Genomic DNA, 22,500 nt, shown 5'->3' with positions numbered 1-22,500 from the left:
CTGACCAACAGACCACTGACCAAACAGTTTGAAAATAGATCTACACGATCTAGTCCGTATGACGCTTTGGGAGACGCCATTCAAGCTCAGCCACCGACAGAGTGAAGTGGTTAACATGGTTAAACCACGATCATCCCTGGTTAAACCACGGTCAAATCAAGTTAAACCATCGTCATCCCTGGTTAAACTAACCATAGCGGCTATCCTGGTAAGTTTTTGTGTTGCTGTTTTGTGTTAAATCGTGGGGTTCTTATCTAAATAATAAATACCAGATGGGCGGGTGAAGTAGAGTTGATATGTTTCTTGACCTCGGCATAAGAAGAAATGGTGTGGCCAACACTATGCACAGCGCGTTTACTTCCCCCAACATTAGTCAGGTACCCATCAGAGCTGGGTGGACTCAGGGACGTCCTACAGTAGCAAGTCAGAACCGAGATCCGAACTCGAGACCTCTGGGCTAGCAGCCAAACGCGGTAACTCAGGGTGTTATCAGATGCGGTAACTGTGGGTGTTATTTCCCAATAGTTTTGTATTTTTGCTTGACTTTGGTGGCACTCCCATCATCGGCCACATTTTAAAAATTAAATTCGTTAAATTATTTTTTATGGTGTCGCAACTTAAGCGGTGACACCCCTTAAATGGTGTCACCCCTTAAATGGTGTCACCCCTTAAATGGTGTCACCCCATAAATGGTGTCACCCCTTAAATGGTGTCACCCTTTAAATTGTGTCACCCCTTAAATGGTGTCACCTCTTAAATGGTGTCACCCCTTAAATGGTGTTAACCGTTATATGGTGTCACCCTTTAAATCGTGTCACCCCTTAAATGATATCATGTTACTCACACGTATTAATTTAATTGTAAGGTTTTCTGTTGGTAGAAATAATATGCAAGCCGTCCTCATCTAAACTCACTAAATAGAAATTTGCAAAAAAAAAAAAAAAAAAAAAAAAAAAAATTAACAAATAAAACAAAATAAATCCAGAAAAAAATATCTTCTTCTATTTTTCACGTTATACTTTATATATAAATACAGAAACTCAAAATTGTATTTAAAAATTCCATCTACATCCAGTTGTTACATACAGTAACAGCAAAGCCCAGCCCTTACCTAACCAACCAGCCACACAGAGCCATTCGTTCAGTCAACGAGAATAAATGCAACAACTTGGAATACGACACGGTCAAAGGGAAGCTACTCGACTCGTACGACGTTTTTGACGGATTGTACCGGTTGCCGCCCTTTGTCGACTCAAGTTCTCTGCGAGTTATTGAGCGACCGGAAAACGCATTTTTTCTCCGAAACTGGACACAGTGCGAACTGCTTAGGGTAAGCTGCGCAGGCTGTCGACTCCAGTCGTCTTCAAATCTACTGTATTAAATAGTTATTAACAATTTTTTTAGGCGAAATCAGCCAAACTTTCCATTAGCTAACAGAAACAGAAAGTAGATAATTTTGATTAAATTTTTTTTGTGGAAAGGGAAACAACTCATTGAATAATTTAAATAAATTGAACCTAGCCTGATTATTTCCCCTTACCTTAAACAACAACAACCTTAAATTAAGCAATATTTGAAAAATAACATTCATTTGTGGTGGGAAGATAAGGATGCTTGTTAGTGCGTGTGTGTGCGTGTGTGTGTGTTTGTGTGTGCGTGCGTGCCATAGCGTTTGGTTCTGACAATAAAGGGGTGCAGTTTTTTTTTTAATTAAATCACCCCAAAGACTATTTTCTTATTTTTAGATCTAGATCGAATGGCCGTTTCACTCTTACATTAACTTACATTTTGGCTAAGTTTATAAAAATTTTTGATTTTGCACACCATTCGGCCTAGCTTTAATTCAACATCCCCCTCCCCCCCTGCAGATTCAAGCTACCGGAGAGGAGGGTGGTGCCACGCCCACCGACACCTGCCCCAGTGAGACCGTCCTCAACACTGACGTCACCCGCGTGCCTTGCGTCATAGCGGAAGTCAAGTAAGTCTCGCACTCCCAGCGGCTTCGTTATTCTCGTAATGTGATGAATAATAATTATCGCACGCAGAGGTGTAGCGAGGGGAGGGAGGGTGGGACGGCCGCCCCGGCGCCGATCCTAATCAGGTAGAAAAATGTATTAAAATCTCATTCTATTCTAAGTAGCATTAGGGCTGTGGCGTATCGAGGGGGGGGGGGGGGTGGCGGACCGCATGGGGTGCGGGGGGGGGGGGGGGTGACACCAAGGCAAAAAAAATATCAAAATATATAGAGAAAAATGATAATTCCACTTTATTAGGTGATTCATTCGAGTGTTAAATATTCTTTTAAGAGGTGCAAATCGAAAGTTTGAGGAAGTTGGGGGGGGGGGGGGGAGGTGCAAAACGAAAATTGAAAGTTTTTCTTCGGAAAGGGTCACTACGCCTCTGGGGAGGGGGGGGGTGACACTATTAAGTGCCGCACCGGGTGATACCCGACCTCTCTACGCCACTGCATTAGGGAATTATTCAAAGTCAATGTTAAGACTTGTTTTCTACATTCGATACTTAGAAACAAGAAAAATAAAAATGTGTCCCCTACTAAGTCAACTAAAATTTGTTTAAATGATAAAACACTTGTTTTATTTTATGTTTTTACATGTAGGTGTGTATGTCGACACAGCATCATGCCAGAATCCCTACAGGCGCTGCACCCGTCGTTACACTGTAAACCTGTAAGTATGGGGTTAACTTTAGAGTTTAACATTAGAGTTGTGGGTTAACTATAGAGTTTAACATTAGAGTTGTGGGTTAACTTTAGAGTTTAACATTAGAGTTGTGGGTTGACTTTAGAGTTTAACATCAGAGTTGTGGGTTAACTATAGAGTTTAACATTAGAGTTGTGGGTTGACTTTAGAGTTTAACATCAGAGTTGTGGGTTAACTATAGAGTTTAACATTAGAGTTGTGGGTTAACTTTAGAGTTTAACATTAGATTTGTGGGTTAACTTTAGAGTTTAACATTAGAGTTGTGGGTTAACTTTGGAGTTTAACATTATGAGTTAACTTTAGAGTTTAACATTAGATTTGTGGGTTAACTTTAGAGTTTAACATTATGGGTTAACTATAGAGTTTAACATTAGAGTTGTGGGTTAACTATAGAGTTTAACATTAGAGTTGTGGGTTAACTTTAGGGTTTAAAATTAGGGTTAACTATAAAGTTTAACATTGTTGGTTAGCTTTAGAGTTTAGAGTTTATTATTATTATTATTTAACTTTATAGTTTAACATTAGAAGTATGAGTGTGCTTTAGAAGTTAATTTAAGTATGGGTTGATTTTTTAGGGTAGTATTTTGAGAAGGCCAAAAGGTTAAATTTATAGTTAAACACTGTAAGCGGGGGTTAACTTTGGAGCTAAACTACTCAAATGTTGATTATTTTAAGAATTTAACATAATGGGTTAACTTTAAAGTTTAACATAATGGGTTAACTTTAAAGTTTAACATTAGGTTTAACTTTAAAGTTTAACATTAGGGTTAACTTTAAAGTTTAACATTAGGGTTAACTTTAAAGTTTAACATTAGGGTTAACTTTAAAGTTTAACATTAGGGTTAACTTTAAAGTTTAACATTAGGGTTAACTTCAAAAATTTAACTCAATTACTGTTCTATACGACACACATTTTATCTTGAGTCACTATGGCCAAATCACAACACCACACATCCAAAGTGGCCACGCCTTAGTGACTTGTGGCCACTGGATTCACTATGTCTAAATTTTCACTGACCAGCAAGTACGAGTACGAAACAAATAGAATCGATTATTACAACGACATTCAGACATAATACCTTTGGGTTATCCACGCAATCGAATCCGTGGTATCGCTAAAACCGATATTTAATTTTATGCACAAATAAATGCAAAACAAGAATTTAATAAATAAATTAAAAAAAAACCATCCTTGAGATCCTCTCAGCTGATGTCTTGTTAAACCTAACCAAGGCAAAACTTAACCGTACCATTACTACTAGCGGTTCTCTTACGAGGGTACGGTTAACCGAAAAGTACCCCCATACCTACAAGCCCTAACACGACGGTTCTTATTCCCCAGGTCCTGCAGCACGTGCCTGTCATGAGGAAGGACTTGACCACTGGTCAGTGGAGCCAAGTTCTGGAACCGCTGGCGGTCGGATGTAGATCGGCCACTCACAGAGTTGTCGAGGGTGTGTTTTCTTCTCGTATCTGATCCATGTCGTCTCTTTAGCTTGTGTCTCTTGGATCAGTTGTGATTGTGATATGTGCAAGGTGTTACTGATCCATGTTGTCTCGTTGACTTGTGTTTCTTAGATCAGTTGTGATTGTGACGTGTACAAGTTGTTACTGATCCATGTTGTCTCGTTAACTTGTGTCTCCTAGATTACTTGTGATTAATTTGTCAGTTGCTATTGATCCAAGTCACCTTGTTAAATTGTGTCTCTTAGATCAGTTGTGATTGTGATCTGTGCAAGTTGTTACTGATCCAAGTTGTCTCATTAGCTTGTGTCTCTTAGATTACTTGTGACTCATTTGTCAGTTGTTACTGATCCATATTGTCTCGTAAACTTGTGTCTCTTAGATTACTTGTGACTCATTTGTCAGTTGTTACTGATCCATATGGTCACCATATCTTACGTTTGTTTGAAATAGCGTTTGTCCTGAAATTTACACATTTCTTTATGCTTTTAAACATTGTACATTTATGTCCCCTAATCATCTCTCCCCCACCCCCGGGGGAAATGATAAAAAAATATGTAAGTCAAGCTCAGGAAGGTCATATCGGTTGGTACGTATCACATCTCAAACTTAAGCCAGAGCAATAAGCCATACAGTTAACAATACCAGCCATAAGCTATATGCAGCCATAAACTCAATCAGCCATACATCTACATTAAGCAGCCATACCATTTATACAATCATACCTATACCTTTTACAACCATAGACATTTATGCACTTAAATTATACAGCAATGCTCCTACCTTTTTTTACAGACATACATTTAAACTATACAGCCCTACCTCTTATACAGCCATATATACCTTATATAACCATACATACCTAATAGAGCCATACAAGTTATACAGCCACACAGCTATAATACCGATTATACAGCCATATACGTACCTTATACATACACATACCAAATAGAGACATACCGATTATACAGCCATACACCTTCATCACACCTTACAGACTGGCCTTACAACTAACATATGCATCTTAAAGCAATATTTCTATCCAAATAATCATAGACCAACGTCAAAACTAAACAAACATTAACACATCTCAGCTACAAGCATGAATCATTTACAAGCATGAATAATTAACAATCATGAATCATTTACAAGCATGAAACATTAACAATCATGAATCATTTACAAGCATGAAACATTAACAAGCATGAATGAGTTACAAGCATGAAACATTAACAAGCATGAGTTCAATCAATACAATGTGTCAATCATAAGCAGGGGCCAATGAGATCAATAACTAAACCTTAAACCTAACAAAGCATGCACGTGAACAGCTCTAACACAACCTAGACCGTGTTTTGTTTGTCCCCACCATTTTTATGTTCCCACAATTTTCATATTCCCATCATTTTCATATTCCCACCATCTTCCCACAATTTTCCTATTTCCACCTTTTTTATTTTCACCATTTTTAAATTACCACAATTATCACGTTCCCTCCATTTTAAAATTTCCACCATTTTAAAATTACCATAATTTTTAAATTACCACTATTTAAAAAGTCCCTACTATTTCAAGATCCCACCATTTCATATTCTCACTATGTATTGTTAAACTATCTAATATTGATAGTCATGTACCCATTCTCCGGCAATTTATCCATAATTTTTTTAAGACCCATATTATCATAATACACTTACCATTTTCTTGTAATACACCCCCATTTTCATGATATACCTCTACTTTCATATAAAACCCCACCATATATACAAAATACTTAGAATTTTCAGGATCAATTTCCTAACAATTTTTTTCCCAAGGTCAGCTGTTACGCAATCGCTGGACTGCGCAGAAAATGTTACATTCGTTGTTTTATTTTAAATTACGTGTCTCGTTCTGTGATTCATCTTTTCATCTAAGTCATTTCATCTCCACAGGGCATTGATTTTCTTATTACAGTTGTCTATAGAAGGTTCATATAGTTTTGATATTGACAAGTAGTCCTTAGCAGTAGTATCTCTGTAATATCTAGTCATTGGTTCGTGGATTATTCCAGAAACCGCACTACAAACTAAACCCTAACTCAACACCTAACCCAACATAGCTACTAACTCAAATGAAAACTGGGATTAGCCAAATCATACTAAAGTACTCCGCTTAATAACTTTAGCTTTAATTTATGTAATAACCCTAATCGTTAATCTAATCATCTCTTAACCTTAACTTAATGTTGTGGCGAGGCTACAACATAATAAAATATTTCCTGTTAATCACAACATGTACATAATCCATGTACATAATCTATGTACATAATCTATGTACATAATCAATGTACATAATTCATGTACATAATCCATGTACATAATCCATGTACATAATCCATGTACATAATCCATGTACATAATCAATGTACATAGCCTATTAACACAATCCATGGATATAACCCATGGATATAAATCATGTACATAATCCATGTACATAACCGATGTACATAATCCATGTACATAACCCCTGTACATAGCCTATTAACATAACTCCTGGATAGAGCCCATGGAAATAACCAATGGATATAACAAATGTACATAAACTATGTACACATAAACCATGTACATAACCTATGTACAATGACAAGTAGATTGAACGTCTCCTTAATAGTCAATCCATCAATCTTCTGTCACTTCTGCTTAACTTAAAAAATCTTTCTTAACTTCAATCTTATTAAAGTAGAAATGTAGAGAATGCATGACGATTTAGAGGTGGTAGAATTATTGATAGGTTAATTAAAATTTCTAACTGCTTACGGTCAATTGGTTGTAGTATTACAATTTAACCACCTCCATATATATATATATATATATATATATATATATATATATATATATATATATATATATATATATATATATATATATATATATATATATATATATATTTCACTTTAGGACCTACTAATATAGTTTATTTCTTTTTAGAAAAACTGACCAAACCTTACACTTTATCTATTTAGTACGCACAACGATCTAGATTTTTGTCATAGTAATTATCGTTTTTATTTTTGTTATAGAATATTTTATTTTATTCGCGTTATTGAAATTCATTTTTTTTTAAAAGTTTTTTTTTTATCTAAATTTGTGTTTTTAATCAGCAAAAGTAGACAATAATTTTAAACAGTGTTAGCATTTTTTTTTCTTTTTTTTTATCACCAACACTACAATAAGAACTATTTCAGTAATCCGAAAACGTTTTGCTTAGAAATTATGTTTTAAATATTCTCAAATGTAAGCATGGTTATATTATACCTGATTTTGAAGCAAAAGCAATATATCCGTAATTCAGTTAAAATGAATTTTAGTTTAATGCAAATCAAAAAGCATAATAAGTTTTGAATTGTTAATGGGTACTAAAATCAATTTTACCCCTATGAAAAATGTGTATGCAGATTTGATTAATTTCCTTATTCTGTTTACAGAAGGCAAGCGGAAGACTCCACGACCGAAAGGTTGTAAGGAGAAAAAGGAAGATGCTAAAAATAAATCCAATGGCAAAAAGAAGACACGCAAAAATAAAGGGAAGAAACTGTGTTAAACGATTTAATATTTTCAAGACTAAGTTAATGAATTTGTTTGTTGGGACATGAATGTTTTGGAAGATTAAAAAGAAATGTGTATATGTTGTTTCAGTATAGTCAATGATCAAATTTCAATGTATAAGTTGTGTATATTTTTAAAAAATGTGTATATAATATTTCAGTATGCTCAATGATCAAATATATATTTATTATTTGTGAAGATTTGAAAAATGTGTATGTTATTATAGTATTTCAGTATGATCAATGATCAAATATATGTTTATTGTTTATGAAGATTTGAAAAATGTGTATATAGTATTTCAGTATGATCTATGATCACATTTTAATGTATGATTTTGTGAATTGTGAAAAATAAAATTTTTATTTTCCAGATTATAGTCTCAAATGGATTTCATAGTATATATATATATATATATATATATATATATATATATATATATATATATATATATATATATATATATATATATATGATCTCAGGACAAATGATCTCAGACAAAATATCTCAGACAAAATATCTCACGGACAAATGATCTCAGGACAAATGATCTCAAGACAAATGATCTCAGACAAAATATCTCAGACAAAATATCTCAGACAAAATATCTCACGGACAAATGATCTCAGGACAAATGATCTCACGGACAAATGATCTCAGGACAAATGATCTCACGGACATTCATTGCGAATGTTGGTGACATCAAGGGAAGCAGAGAATGGGTTAAGCCGAATTTCAGAAATTCTTCTATATATATTTTTTTTTTCATTGCTAGGGTTTAGTCTACCAGTTGGCGACCCCCCAGAAAGCCCTTTGCGACCCCCAGGGGTGTCGCGACCCCCAGTTTGGGAACCCGTGTACTATCCAGAGCCCTACACGGTCAACCCAACACGTCCAGCCCCAAAGGACAAAACCACAACAAAATGGAAAACATTTACACCCCCTCCACTGATCCCAAACTGACTAAGGCGTACCAGGTATTAAAAGCAGTTTAAATAACCTTACAATAATAACCCTAAACCCACAACATACAAAGTACAAGATACAAAGTACGTAAGACAATTAATCAACAAACATAAACCTGACTTCATTCTTTAACAAGAAACCAACTTCAAAAAATAAATTCATTATTATTTAAAAAAAAAAATTTGTGATATTATTTATCCCCTTATGAGCACACTGTAAACCATTTTGTTTGAAATTATGTAAATAAGTTTTGATGTTGATTCACCTGTTTTAACAGATGTATAATGGGATAGTGTTGTCAGCACTTTGTTTCCCCAACTTATGTTAGGTACCCTTTAGAGCTGGATAGACTCAAAGACGTACCACTCAGACATGTAATTTACAGCGTCGGTTTGCCTTGCATGTTCGCTTTAGTATTACAGTTTTCATCACCGGCTTGTGAGGACTGATACAGATTTACAATAGTAATATTTCTTTCCTACTTGTAGCCTACTTTCATTCATTTAAGATGGTTTACTTACACATAGATCTAATACAAAAGGTCTAAATATTTAAAATAAAACAATAAAAAAAAAAACAACCTGAAACTGAAAATGCAAATGTGTAATTAAATGATTATGCAATGGATTTTTTTCTCTCGGCGTTGTTGGTTGAGGGGACGGGGCGGGGGGAGAGAGGGTGGAATTTTGGTTTTTAAGTAGAGCTGAAATAGATTTGGGATTACAGAGAATTAAAATGATACAAATTCTAAGCAATCGGGAAAGTTTTGTTATTACAATGAGACACATCAAAGCAAACACTCTTCACTTTCAAACATTTATATCTATACAGGACCAACACCTTTTTTTTTTTTTTTTTTTTTTTTTTTTTTAATAAATTATTTGTCAATATGTTTTTTAACTTTTTTTTACCCAAAACATTCCAGATAACACTTTAATAACACACATTTTTTATGGTAAATAATTACTAGAGAAATTATTAGTATTATAAAGACAATTAAGTGGTTAGATTAATTGTTTTATATGTAGTTGGTACTCTGCACAATTAATTTAAAAGTTGAACAATTTGTTGTCTCAGTCAGTGTTTCTTTCAGACTTTCTTCTCCGGGGGGGGGGGGGGGCACTTGAAATTTTCGGGGGGGGGGGCGGACACTGTTAAAAGTATATATTTTCTATATAAATTATACACATTTCATTTGGTTCGGGGGGGGGGGGGGGGGCGGTAAAATTTTTTCGGGGGGGGGGGGGGGGGGCTTCGAAGAGATGCCTGGAAGAAACTCTGGTCTCAGTTGACTGAAACTGTTTAAACCCAGACATCTTCTAAATACGTTTTGTTGATCCTCTTTTTCATCACAGATAGGTGTCCATCCTCGGAGGACATACCTTTTTCCTTCTGCAAAATTTCCTCAAAAGCATCATTAACATTCTTGGCCATATTCTTTGCATCACCACACACATACACTAATGCATTTGATTCAACAAGCAGACGACAGAGTTCGGGGGCAAGTTGACGCATTTTGTCTTGCACATAACAAGAATTTGCATCCAAGGGAAGTGATGGGTCACGTGAGTAGGAACTATGTAATTTTGGCAGTATTTCGTCTCTTTCAAATATCTCTAATTCTTCCTTGAAAATAAAATCAAGGCTTTTATTCCTACAGCCAAAAAAACAACCAAGTTTGTCCATACTGATCCACTGTTTTTCTTTTAGCATTTCTCTGTTGTAAAAAACCTAGGCATGGGGCCACACTAGTACCTGGGCCCAGTGGCGTAGCGAGGTCGGGTGTCACCCGGTGCGGCACTTAATGGTGTCACCCCAACAGAGGCGTAGCGACCCTTCCCGGGGACAAACTTTCAAATTTTCGATTTGCACCCCCCCCCCTCAAATTTTCGATTTGCACCCCCCCTCAAACTTTCGATTTGCACCCCCCTCACACTTTCGATTTGCACCCCCTCCTCAAGTTTTTCTATATATATTTTGCTATTTTTTGCCTTGGTTTCACCCCCTTAAATGGTGTCACCCAGTGCGGTCCGCACCCCCCGCCCCCCCCCCCCTCGCTACGCCCCTGCCTGGGCCAATCATCACTAGAGGTTTTGAGAGATCTTCAGGAAGTCGAAAATTCTGATTTGTCCTAATGAATATGGGTATCTTTATGAGCTGAACAGCATTTTTTTTCAAACTGCATGCAAGAGGTTATATCATCCAGCCATCCAGTGCAAACACCACGTCTCTTATAATGGTGCCCTTTCTCCAGGTTATAATTTATTTCAACCACATTAAAAACAATATCAAGTTGATCAGGGCTAGTCTCTGGACAACTATAAATAGATTAGGGTCTGGGTTGCAAACCAGGTAGATGTTCTCAGTGGCGTAGCCAAGATGGTCTTAAGGGGGGGGGGGGGGGGTTTACAATTTTTACCCGGGTACAAACTTTCGATTTGCACCCCCCCTCAAACTTTCGATTTTCACCCCCCTCCATCAAACTTTCGATTTGCACCCCCCCCCCCCCTCAAACTTTCGATTTGCACCCCCCTCATACTTTATATATATACCGAGGGGTCTATGGGGGGGGGGGGTTATGACCCCCCCTAACCCCCCCTGCCTACGCCACTGGATGTTCTAATAATCTCTCCACAGGTGGGTAGCAAGATGGAAAGAAAAGCATACAATATATCAAGTAAAGAAATCTGATATCCTCGAACATATTCTGTATATTGTGAGCTACTCTCTTTACTACACAACTCTTGCATTCTTCTTACTTCAATAGGATTCGAAGTGCTTTCTGCGAGGGTTCTTATTAATGCCTTGCTAGGGGGTTCTTGAATATTTAAACAAGTAGTAAAAATGTGCCTTAAAGTAGAAGTGACATGTATATGAGATGGTACAGCAGCTCGCAGCTTTGAAGTATCTATAATATAAGCGGGCAAGTAGTGTGTCAGTCCGTAATCGCTATAGATTTTGGAACCATAAAAGTAAACATCGTACTATGTAGTGCTTTGCAGTGCATCGCATTGTCTTGTTTGGTATAACAGAAAGTGTTAATTTTTCATCTGCATGATTAACCCTCCCAATTCTTTCTAAAAGAAGATCAACCTCACTTGAGTTGTTGGGACAAATTATAGAAACTGCATCACCAGGGGCATAATCAGCATTTTTGATGTTCAATTGTAGCCGCAATGTTTTCTTCAAGGCTTATGAATTTTAAAGAACTTTAGCAGTTATAACAGGAGCATGAAAAATACTTGATGCAGCACATGGCATTTTGCAACCATTCTGGTACTTTAATGTAGAAAACTCTACAGCTTCATTAGAAAATACCATTTTTTATAAGAGTATAAAGCGTAATAAGAATAAAATACAGCTTCCATAAGATGTAAGTTATCATGATGTATTGATGATTTCAGTCAAAGCTCACTAACTTCTTAAATTTTAAATTAAATAGCGCTAATGGTTTCAAATTGAAAATTTAAATTAGGAATTAATTGATTTTAATTTATAAAATTGTTTTTCATACAATTATATAAAGCAATATTATTTTATAAAAAAAATTTATAGAACTATTGTCAATAGTCAATTAGGTTTTATTTAAAAAAAATTCTTTGCTGACAAATGTACTTTAAGAATTAAACCAAACGTTGCTTCCCTTGAATAAGTTGACCTACTAATATAGTTTCAATAATAAAGTGGAAGTTTTCACTTTCTATGGCAGGGGTTCCCAACCCCGTGCCCGCGGGCGCCATGGCGCCCGCCGAACGATTCGTATGTGCCCGCCTATCACTATTCGACAGAGACAGAATTTTTTTCATAAACATTATTGAAAGGTTGAAGGGGATGGAAATCGAAAGTTTGAGAGGGGGGAGGGTGCAAATCGAAAATTTGAGGGGGAGGGGGGGTGCAAATCGAAAATTTGAGGGGGGGGGGGTGTGCAAATCAAAAATTTGAGGGGGGGGGGGGTGCGAATCGAAAGTTTGAGGGAGGGGGTGCAAATCGAAAGTTTTGTCCCCGGGTGACGGGAAGGGTCGCTACGCCTCTGGGAGGAGTTGCCGATTTAAAATAGGTGGTGCCCGCCACCCTACCGATATTTTAGAATGTGCTCTAGAGTAAAAAAAAGGTTGGGAACCCCTGTTCTAAGGCATAAAAATTGGTGAAATTATAGTTACATTTGTAAAAATTAAAGCCGTTTGGGAACCATAGATTGTATCAAACATAAGCCGTTAAAAAAAACCGTTTAGAATTATTTTATCAGTTCAAATATTTTTAAAAACTGTCCTCAACCTCAACTTGAAAAATAATAAAAGTCAGAACAATTGCTTTCCATGATAAATATACATAATAGCTTAGTATTGTATTTATATTAAACAATATAACATCCCCATTCACCACAACACCCTGACTCTACTAATCACAATTAAAACTAATAGTGTTTGCTAAATTTAAAAAAATAATTGCCAGGACCACTCACAAAACTGTGGTCTTGCAGTTATTTGCAAGTATTTGCTCAAACTTGCAAAGAGGTAGGACCTGTGCAGTGCCGGTGCAAGGTTATTTAGCACCATAGGCAAAACTGAATATAACCCCCCCCCCCCCGAAAATTTTATTGTTTATTTTAACCACCATATATATATATATATATATATATATATATATATATATATATATATATATATATATATATATATATATATATATATATATATATATAAGCTTTAGACAAGGTAATAAACAAAGGCATGGCTATCGATACGGTGCCCAGGACGAACTATCAATTGTGCACCCCATCTTAAAATTAGGCCTATATATATACTCGAGTTTGTGAAAATGCGCCCCCAAGCTCCCTCACTATGTAGGACGGTGGAGGGGGGGGGGGGTTACCTGTCACTTTTTTATGTCCACAATTGATGTAGAAAACAGTTAAATAAGTCCGTAATGTCAAGTAGCAGTCAATAATCTTTATTTCGACTGTATATAACTGAGTAATCAGCTTTTTATATTATTATTATATATATATAAGATTATATAATATAATCAAAATTATTAGGTACTTTTTACTATTGGAGACTTCACATTTTTTGCGCCTTCACATAGGTAGCGCTGGCCCTACGGTCATAGCACTTCGCATCTAGATAGAGTAGGGATAGGGTAATTCAACATGGGCTCGAAGGCCTAAAACTTTTGAGGTTATGCCGTCTTCAAAATTAATCTGAATTAATTTAAAAAAAATAAAGATTACCAAATTAAAACTTAAAGATAATAGTAGTTATATCAGAATTCTGTTTAAGAACACGTAGTTCAAACACACAACCAAGTACACAAGTCGAAGGGGAAGCAACCAAGTACACACGCTTAAGGGGAGGCAATGAACCGAAGAACAATAAAAATTTATCTTTTATATAAAAAGAAATACATCTAAGAATCACAAAAGACAATTTTCACAGTGCAAACTTTTAGTTCAACACAAATCATTTTTATAATTTCATTTTTTTCACCCAATTATTATGTATACATATATTTTTATACATATTTTTTAATTGCTGAAAAATAATTCCTGTCTATTATAAAAGCTGAATCAGCTCTATCAATGTACACAAGGCAAAGAAACCAAACAGACGAAATTGGAGCATCTGTAGCCCGCGGCTAAATCTTAAAATAAAATAAAAAAGATAAAATGACAACAAGTCTTGAAATGCTCCAACATAAGCGTGCATTTGCTTTGGTTGTTAAGTTAAAGGTTGCGTTCTGCCTCAAATGACACCCATTTTAGGGGTGACACTAAATCGAAAAATTGTAAAATCTACCGTTAAACTAATGTTATATCAAGTCATAGTAATTATAATAGTAAGGCAGAGGGGTGATATCTAAATACAACATTGAAGGAGGGGGGGGGGGGGGGTAACACTCTCAGTTACCGCACCGGGTGACACCCGACCTAGTGACGCCAAGGCCCTAACACTCACGTTATCCACTACCCATTATAACTCTAGTTGTAACCAAAATAAGACCTTCACACTGATCGTAAAGTTAATCGCTGCCATTAATCCTGACCCTAACGCAGACTAAACCCCTGACAACAACCCAACCCCGAACCACCTAACAATGACACCAACAGAAATAAAAACCACCTCTTAGGCTACTTAAGTTTTTACACTAACAAAACAAAACCCATCTCTTTCAAGCAGGTGGTGTTTTAGATAAAAAAGACCTAATAATCCTTCTTTGCTGTTGACTTTCTTCCATTAACCGGCTGCCAATCGAAGCCGGCAAAATAAACCGGATCCGTGAATTTTCTTTTTATTAGTTTCTCCGTCAGATTACACGAATAACCAAACATTAAACAATCCGGCTCGAACACAGTTTCCAAAAGTGAAATGGTGTCTGATGAGACAGTGGAGTAGGCCTCAAACATGGCTTCCTCTCTCTGCTGATGACGTACTTCCGGTGGGCCCGAGTCGTCGTATGCCCGGAAGGCGGCTGTCTTAAACTCGTTCTCTGGGATGTGGGTGTGGTTGTGGAGATGCTTGGGGTAGGGGATGTGCCTGGAGATGTAGCCTTGTGCCTGGAACACCGTCCAGAGTCTTCTGAGGCCTTCGTACATCGGCATGCAGATGAATGGGCTGTCGAAGGGTCAAGGTCACAGTTAGGAACGGAAGAAGCTTGTTGATGCGTACACATACACATACACGTAGACGCACTCGTACGCTTAAGCTTACACGGAATGGTATACGAACAGGTGAATGTACACGTACACATAACATTGTTAGTCAGTCAAGTCAGTCAAGTATGTCAAGGTCCTGACGTACCTGCTGGTCAGTTGGTCCAGTCAATATTGTATGACAAAGTCCTGATTTACCTGAAGGTCCAGTCAGTCATGTATGACAAGGTCCTGACTTACCTGCCCATCCAGTCAGTCATCCATGACAAGGTCCTGACTTACCTGTTTTGGTCAGTAGGTCCAGTCAGTCATGTATGACAAGGTCCTGACTTACCTGCCCATCCAGTCAGTCATCCATGACAAGGTCCTGACTTACCTGTTTTGGTCAGTTGGTCCAGTCAGTCATGTATGACAAGGTCCTGACTTACCTGCTGGTCAGGAACCCGTAGGTCCGGCTGATGATGTCGGACATGACCTTGACCTCGTTTGCCCTCACCAGATCTCTGGCACCGGCACCGGAAATGTTCCTCATCTCCAGCCCGACCAGGCTCAGGATCTCTCTGTTGACAGGATAAAGGTCAAGGTCAAGAAGTCACGAGCTTAATGCTTCTGGAAAATATACATCGATCGAGGTGAGCTTTGGGACGTGGTCTACAACACAATATGACATTACCCCCCCCCCCCCCCCCCCCCCCATCCCGTTTAGGGATAAGTTAGAAGTGTGGTGTTATGGTTAGAGTAAGGGTTAGTTTAGGGTTAGGGTAAGGGTTAGGTTAGGGTTAGTTGAAGGTTTATAGTTAGGATTTCGATTGATGTTGGGCATAGGGTTAGCTATAGGTCTATGGTTGGGGTTTGGGGTTAGGATTAAGGTCAGGGTTCTTCAGCCTGAATAGGGGGTGGGGGATAATTACCCAGAGGGTAATTGACAGCGGCGGTGACTCTGGGAAATGGGGGGGGGGGATGCGTAATGTCCTCGATCATTTGGCGCTGTTTTATTCGTTCGTAGCGTATGTTCAATTTTCGTTTCGTTAATAAGATGAACAAAATATGAAAAACAAAATTTACGAAATTTCGTTACGAATCGCAACGAGTAACCTGTAACTACATTAAAAAAAAATTTGTTAACTAGCATCAGGCTAAGGCTCTATAAGAAATCGTTAAGGTTGTAAATAACCTTGACCTTGAGTCTTGCATGAAGGTCTCCATCTTGCCGATGAGTGTGTAGTTGATGTTGCAGAGGTCGCAGTGCTTGTGGATGGCTGTCAAGTGGACGTCGATCACCAACCCTTTCCTGTAGGCGTGGCCGACGTACCTGCAGAGGTCATCGAAGGTCAACCTCTGCTCGCAGTTTTCCGCCCGGCTCCGGTAACCCGAGCTATAAATAGTAACAGGCGAGGTTATCTCCCTTTGTCATTGAGTATCATCATGGTACGGTACGTACATAAACCTTGTTACATTTTTTAAACACATGTAGTAAAAACAACCTGATGTTCTAATTGGCTATTTTCCGCTGTATAAAAGTTTAAGGGAGTAACTAAAGATATACAGAACATGGATCAAGCAAAGAAGTTGAGTAGAAGGAAAGGGAGACAAATATAATGACTTTTCAAATTCAAATATTTGAAATTGTATGCTTTGACGGAGGGGTAATAGAATACAATGCGGGTGGAAGAAGGGTGGGTGGGGTGTGGCGTAGGCGTGCTGGGAATTTTTTATCAGATGGAACGTGCAGCAAAAAAAGAAACATCTTAAAGCAAAATACACCCCCTCCACTCAGCAGCTAAAACACTGAAAACCACCCTTTAGGCATTAAAACCCTTTCAACCATCTTTAAAGCCTGAAAATCCTATAAATGAAACTTGAAAAAACCTAAATAAAATAAACAACTACAAATGCCCTTTCATTACTTAGAAAACTACTTTCCTCACCCCTTCATTCATACCAAAAATCCTTGTCAACAACACTTTAAAACCTTAAAACTATGCCAACGCTTCTTAAAAGCTAACAACCGGAAAGATGCGCAACGGAAAACTGCGCACAAAAAATGTGCGAAAGAGCATTTTTGTTTTCTTAAATTATGCATTTATAGACTTTAACAAAAAAAAATGACCACATGTATATTGTAGCTTAATAAAAACACTTTTCCAAAAAACATGACAAAATTAAAGATTATAAGTATAATTAGTTCTTATTTGCGCAATTTTCCGTTAGCGCATTTTTCCGTCTGTGCATGTTTCTGGTACCCCCTCCCCTCCCACAGTGTAAACCCGGGCCAACCCACGTGACCTACAGACGGCGGATGGTGGCGATGTTGTGAGCAGCGATGGTGCTGGGCAGGAAGAACTTGTCCAGCCACGCCGAGAACAGGTGGGAGAACGGATCTCGTGTGAACATAAACGTCTGGAAGGTTCTCAACATCTCCATCTGTTCCTCTTTAGTATAGTTAGTCAGCTTCATGGAGTTGGGAATACTGGAAAATATATATACAGACTTTATTCATATATGTATATATGTATTTAACACACACACACACACACACACACACACACGCACGCACGCACGCACGCACGCACGCACTCACACACACACAAACACATGCGCATGAAGGGTAGTGTGGTAGATGTTATGAGTTTGCTACACTATCAACAATCGCCGCTACATGGTAGTTCTACAGGTCAAATGAAGGCGGGTGATGGCGATGGACGTACTGCTCCCCTTCCTCCCTCCCGAGCCAAATCGAATTGAAGTAGAGGAAGGACACTTGTTTAAGTGTATAATTGATACATTCTGTTTCGTTAGAGGGCGGACAATAACGCCCCCCCCCCCTCCCTCTCTCCAATGAGATGCCTGAAATAAACTTTGGTCAGCAAAAGTGAAGTTTTTTCCCCCACTGCGACAAATTTAATAAACATTTTAATGGAACTTTGTTTCCCCACACCTCCCCCCATACCATTATGTTTTCGCATGATGTTGTCTGCTGTCTGCTCTATTGGATCTCGTGGTCCTGTTTATATGTACGTATATGTATTCATATACCAATTTATACATATTTGAAGACACATACTGTCCCGTCCCCCCACTTACTCCACATGTGCACTCATGCTCGTCATGTCAAATATCCCCAGGCGTTTACTCACAGGCTTGTTCATGACCTTGAACGCGCGCTTCCAGAACGAGGATCCGACCTTGAAGAAATAAATAAATGGTCAAATTGTAACTTGTTATTTGAGTTCTTCAAACGTCGTACTATTTAGTGTCGAAATTAGAAAGCCTTCAGTGTGGTTAGTGTTATAGGGCTGGTAAGTAGGTCACCAAATTGTTCTACGGCTCAATAAACAATCCATGAGCCATAGAACTGGTTGGTGACCTACTTACCAGCCCTATAACTTAGTCCATTGTTGATGCTAGTGGGTTATCCCCCCCTCCGTCTCCAGAACTGGGACAGGCTGTAACTGATAGGAAGCCATCCCCGTCCCTCCTAGCTATGTGCAGGCAAGGGTTGCCACCCCTCGCTGGACTGCCGGCATCAGGCAGGTGTTAAGGTTCCTGAGGGTGAAGCTGGGGCCGGGAGAATGAATTAGGAGAGTTGAACGTTGGCCTTGTGAGGATGTAGACGTGTTTTGTGTTTTAAGATGTGGTAGGGCTGGCCCCTAAGCAGAGGCGTAGCGAGGGGGGGGGGGTGCGGACCGCACCGGGTGACACCATTTAGGGGGTGACACCAAGGCAAAAAATAGCAAAATATATAGAGAAAAACTTGAGGGGGGGGGGGGCAAATCGAAAGTTTGAGGGGGGTGCAAATCGAAAATTTGAAAGCTTGTCCCCGGGAAGGGTCACTACGCCTCTGGGGGGTGACACCATCAAGTGCCGCACCGGGTGACACCCGACCTCGCTACGCCACTGTCCCTAAGGCTGTTGATGAGCAAGTTTTCCTCTTCTTTAGACCATGCAACACTACCATGTAGTGTCTAGTTTCACCATCCATTAAATGAATGTTGCTGAGTTGAGATTGTGTTGGTGTCTTCTTTAACAATCAAGTAATCTACTGTTGAGGTGTCTAATTCACCACACAACTGGTTAATCTCTCACTGAAGTCATCAACGGCATCAAACCATGTACCAAATATACTGATGAAGTTATAACAGTTAGGTTTAGAATCATGAAAACAAAGAGGACAGTAAAATGGTTAAGATTAAGTTTAGAAAGCTAAGATAACTAGAAGGAGAGATATAGTAAAAAAATTATAAATCTACGTAATCGACTATCCTGGACATACATCATAAAGCTAAAAGGCTATATTTCAGTCAAGATACTCGTTGTTTTCCCTCTAATCCAAACTGTGGCGTAAAATATATGACGCAATATATTTAGTTACAACACTGAGAACCGAATTCTATATAACCTAGAACCTTTTCATAAAGTTCTCAAATTTGTTGTAGGCCTACTAAAAAAAAAATAGAATGTTTGCCTTAACAAATTTTATACTGCATGTTGTAAAAAAGAGATAGCATTTTCAGAAAATTAATCCTCTCAAAAAAATAGTGAGATATACACAACCATTCAAGATCACATAACCAACCCTGTTTTAATCATATAGATCAGATAAACAGGTCTGCCCTAACCAAAAAGATCCCATAAACAGGCCTGATGTTGACTTATTAGGCCAACCTTCGACCACTCTTTATACCTCACTCGATCCCATTATCCGAGTACTTTGTTGTTATAGCCAAACACTTCTTCTTTTTCTTCGTTCTTAATTTTTAATGTTGGAGGGGATCGAGCCATATCTGCCAGAGGGTTTGGAATCAAACCATTCATCAACCCTTACATCAACCCTTACATCAACCCTTAAATCAACCCATACATCAACCTTACATCAACCCTTACATCAACCCTTACATCAACCCTTACATTAACCCTTACATCAACCCTTACATCAACCCTTACATCAACCCTTACATCAACCTTGACCTACTTTTTCAACGCCGCAGTACAGCAGACGATGCTCCCTGCTGACGTAGATGTTGAGGTAGTGTGGCCTTGACCTATGCAACACATGCAAGTTCCGGCATGCGGAAGTCTTGTTGTCGGCACGCTCTCGCAGCCTCCTCCGGACCATCTGTCAACACAACGTGAACAAGAGGGTAAGGGAGTAGACGGATAGAAGCTGATGCATTCAGCTGTATGATTTGGGATCGGAACTGTATTGAATGCAAGGACTGGTAGATGATGAATTTTAGAATGAAAGATGAAAAATATGATATTGTACGAATGAAGAATCCAGAATATCATTAGAGTTTCTTTCAAGCATCTCAGCTCCCCCCACCCACCCCCACACCCGAAACGAAATAGAATTTATATAGACAATATATACTTTAAAGTGTCCCCCTCCCCCCCACTCCCCCCTGAAAATGTATGTTATGGGTAAGGGCTTTTATCGATTGGAAGCTAGCGGAATACGACGGTAGTGGGTCGTCAGGTCAACCTTTTGTGTAAGAAAATCGTGGGATAGGAACGTTTTGGTACCAGAGGATTATTGGGATATGTTGGGTGTAATATAGGAAGGTTATGGGATCGACGAATAGGTATGCTTTGGATAAGTAGGTTTTGGATAGGTAGGTTTTTGGATAGGTAGGTTTTGGATAGGTAGGTTTTGGATAGGTAGGTTTTGGATAGGTAGGTTTTGGATAGGTAGGTTTTGGATAGGTAGGTTTTGGATGGGTAGGCTTTTGGACAGGTGGGCTTTGGATAGGTAGGTTTTGGATAAGTGGGCTTTGGATAGGTAGGTTTTGGATAGGTGGGCTTCGGATAGGCAATTTTATGATAGATACGTTTTAAGAAAAGACGGTTTGTACTAAAAACCATTGGCTTAGTTTTTTTGTCATCATTGATCTATTGGTTTTCACATCCTTCTATAACTCTATAACAGACTTGGCAAAGCTGGTTTTATGGTCCATACATCGCTATACGAATCATACAGGGAACAAAACAGATCTATATATACTGGATTTGGCTTTATGTGAGTTAGAAATGGGCAGGCGAGAAGGGGGGGGGGTGAGGCAAGTAAAGTATCGATGCGGAATAAAACAAACGCCAGTCAGTTAAAAAAAAGAAAACTCAAAATTCATTTCGATTTTTAAAGTTCGGATCTCCTGAGTCCACCCAGCTCTAATGGGTACCATACTCGGTTTGTGAGAAAATAATTTGTTCTGACCACACCATCCATTCACATGCCAAGGTCAAGAAACATGTGAAACTCTACTTCATCTGCCCTTTGGATAGCTAGTTCTTTACTTTTTATAACTACAACAGCTAACTTTTGTTTGTGTCAATATTTACTCACCCCTTTACAATCAAACACAATGAATAATTTACCCTTAGCGCTAATCCTAACTACTAAGTTTTGCGCTAATCCTAACTACTAAGTTTTGCGCTAATCCTAACTACTAAGTTTTGCGCTAATCCTAACTACTAAGTTTTGCGCTAATCCTAACTACTAAGTTTGTGCTAATCCTAACTACTAAGGCTTGCGCTAATCCTAATATACTAATACAACATGAAGTGGGAGAGGGGTCGTTTAACTTTGTGCAACATGGTGTTATTAAAGAGTGTGGGCGTGTAACTCTGCCTTTGATTACATAATTCTTTTTTTTGCGTAAAATATATTCGCCATTTGAGATGATATTAGGTTGCTACATCCACCACTTCATGAAACTAATTTCTTTGTTCTGTCGACAAACAGTTTTTTTCCCCCTGAATATCCAGTTGGATCGATTATACCCTTTAGTGATTAGGTGACAATTATCAATATATTAAATATGGACTGATCATACTTTCCGTTCTGTCTAATACATGCCTGAAATAAAGAAGCGTGTCCTCAATACGTCAGTATAAAGATACAGATGTACGGTAAACGTATCAAGTAGATCTACTTATGACGCTGTACAATGGCCTTTGTTCCCGTGAGTTAGGCCATGACAACACAACATCACCAGTTATCGATTATTCCAAACAGACGGTAAATATTGCGATAACAGGGCGTGGCCCAGTAGCTTCCCTTTGATGTGGCCAGCAACATACCGCTTACCGACGTCACATCCGGTGCTGTCTCGTAAGGCTG

The 22,500-nt window shown here is 38.3% G+C and overlaps 1 protein-coding gene across 1 annotated transcript; it reads right to left on the bottom strand.

Annotated features, from left to right (window-relative positions):
* Positions 1-14,933: 14,933 nt before the first annotated feature.
* Positions 14,934-20,499, bottom strand: LOC131952307 (uncharacterized). Its single transcript, XM_059314915.1, has 6 exons — positions 20,356-20,499; positions 18,468-18,568; positions 17,674-17,853; positions 16,558-16,695; positions 15,812-15,943; positions 14,934-15,345 (listed from the first exon to the last, which is right to left on the bottom strand). The coding sequence occupies exons 1-6, from the start codon at positions 20,497-20,499 to the stop codon at positions 14,934-14,936; spliced, it is 1,107 nt and encodes a 368-aa protein (XP_059170898.1).
* Between the last annotated feature and the right edge of the window lie 2,001 nt (positions 20,500-22,500).

Source organism: Physella acuta, unplaced genomic scaffold (assembly GCF_028476545.2).
Source record: "Physella acuta isolate Inbredline_101_S28 unplaced genomic scaffold, ASM2847654v3 ptg000864l, whole genome shotgun sequence".
In the NCBI taxonomy this organism is placed as follows: domain Eukaryota; kingdom Metazoa; phylum Mollusca; class Gastropoda; family Physidae; genus Physella; species Physella acuta.
Note: the sequence above shows the minus strand (reverse complement) of the source record. Positions and strands in the feature narration are given on the sequence as shown.

What these genes read in the sequence shown, in the direction of transcription:
- LOC131952307 (XM_059314915.1), bottom strand. Translation starts at nt 20,499, where the DNA reads ATGGTCCGGAGGAGGCTGCGAGAGCGTGCCGACAACAAGACTTCCGCA. An exon ending in TGTACTGCGGCGTTGAAAAA is followed by an intron (nt 18,569 to 20,355) that starts GTAGGTCAAGGT and finishes TATTTCTTCAAG; the next exon opens with GTCGGATCCTCGTTCTGGAA. An exon ending in ATGCAAGACTCAAGGTCAAG is followed by an intron (nt 15,944 to 16,557) that starts GTTATTTACAAC and finishes TCCTGTCAACAG; the next exon opens with AGAGATCCTGAGCCTGGTCG.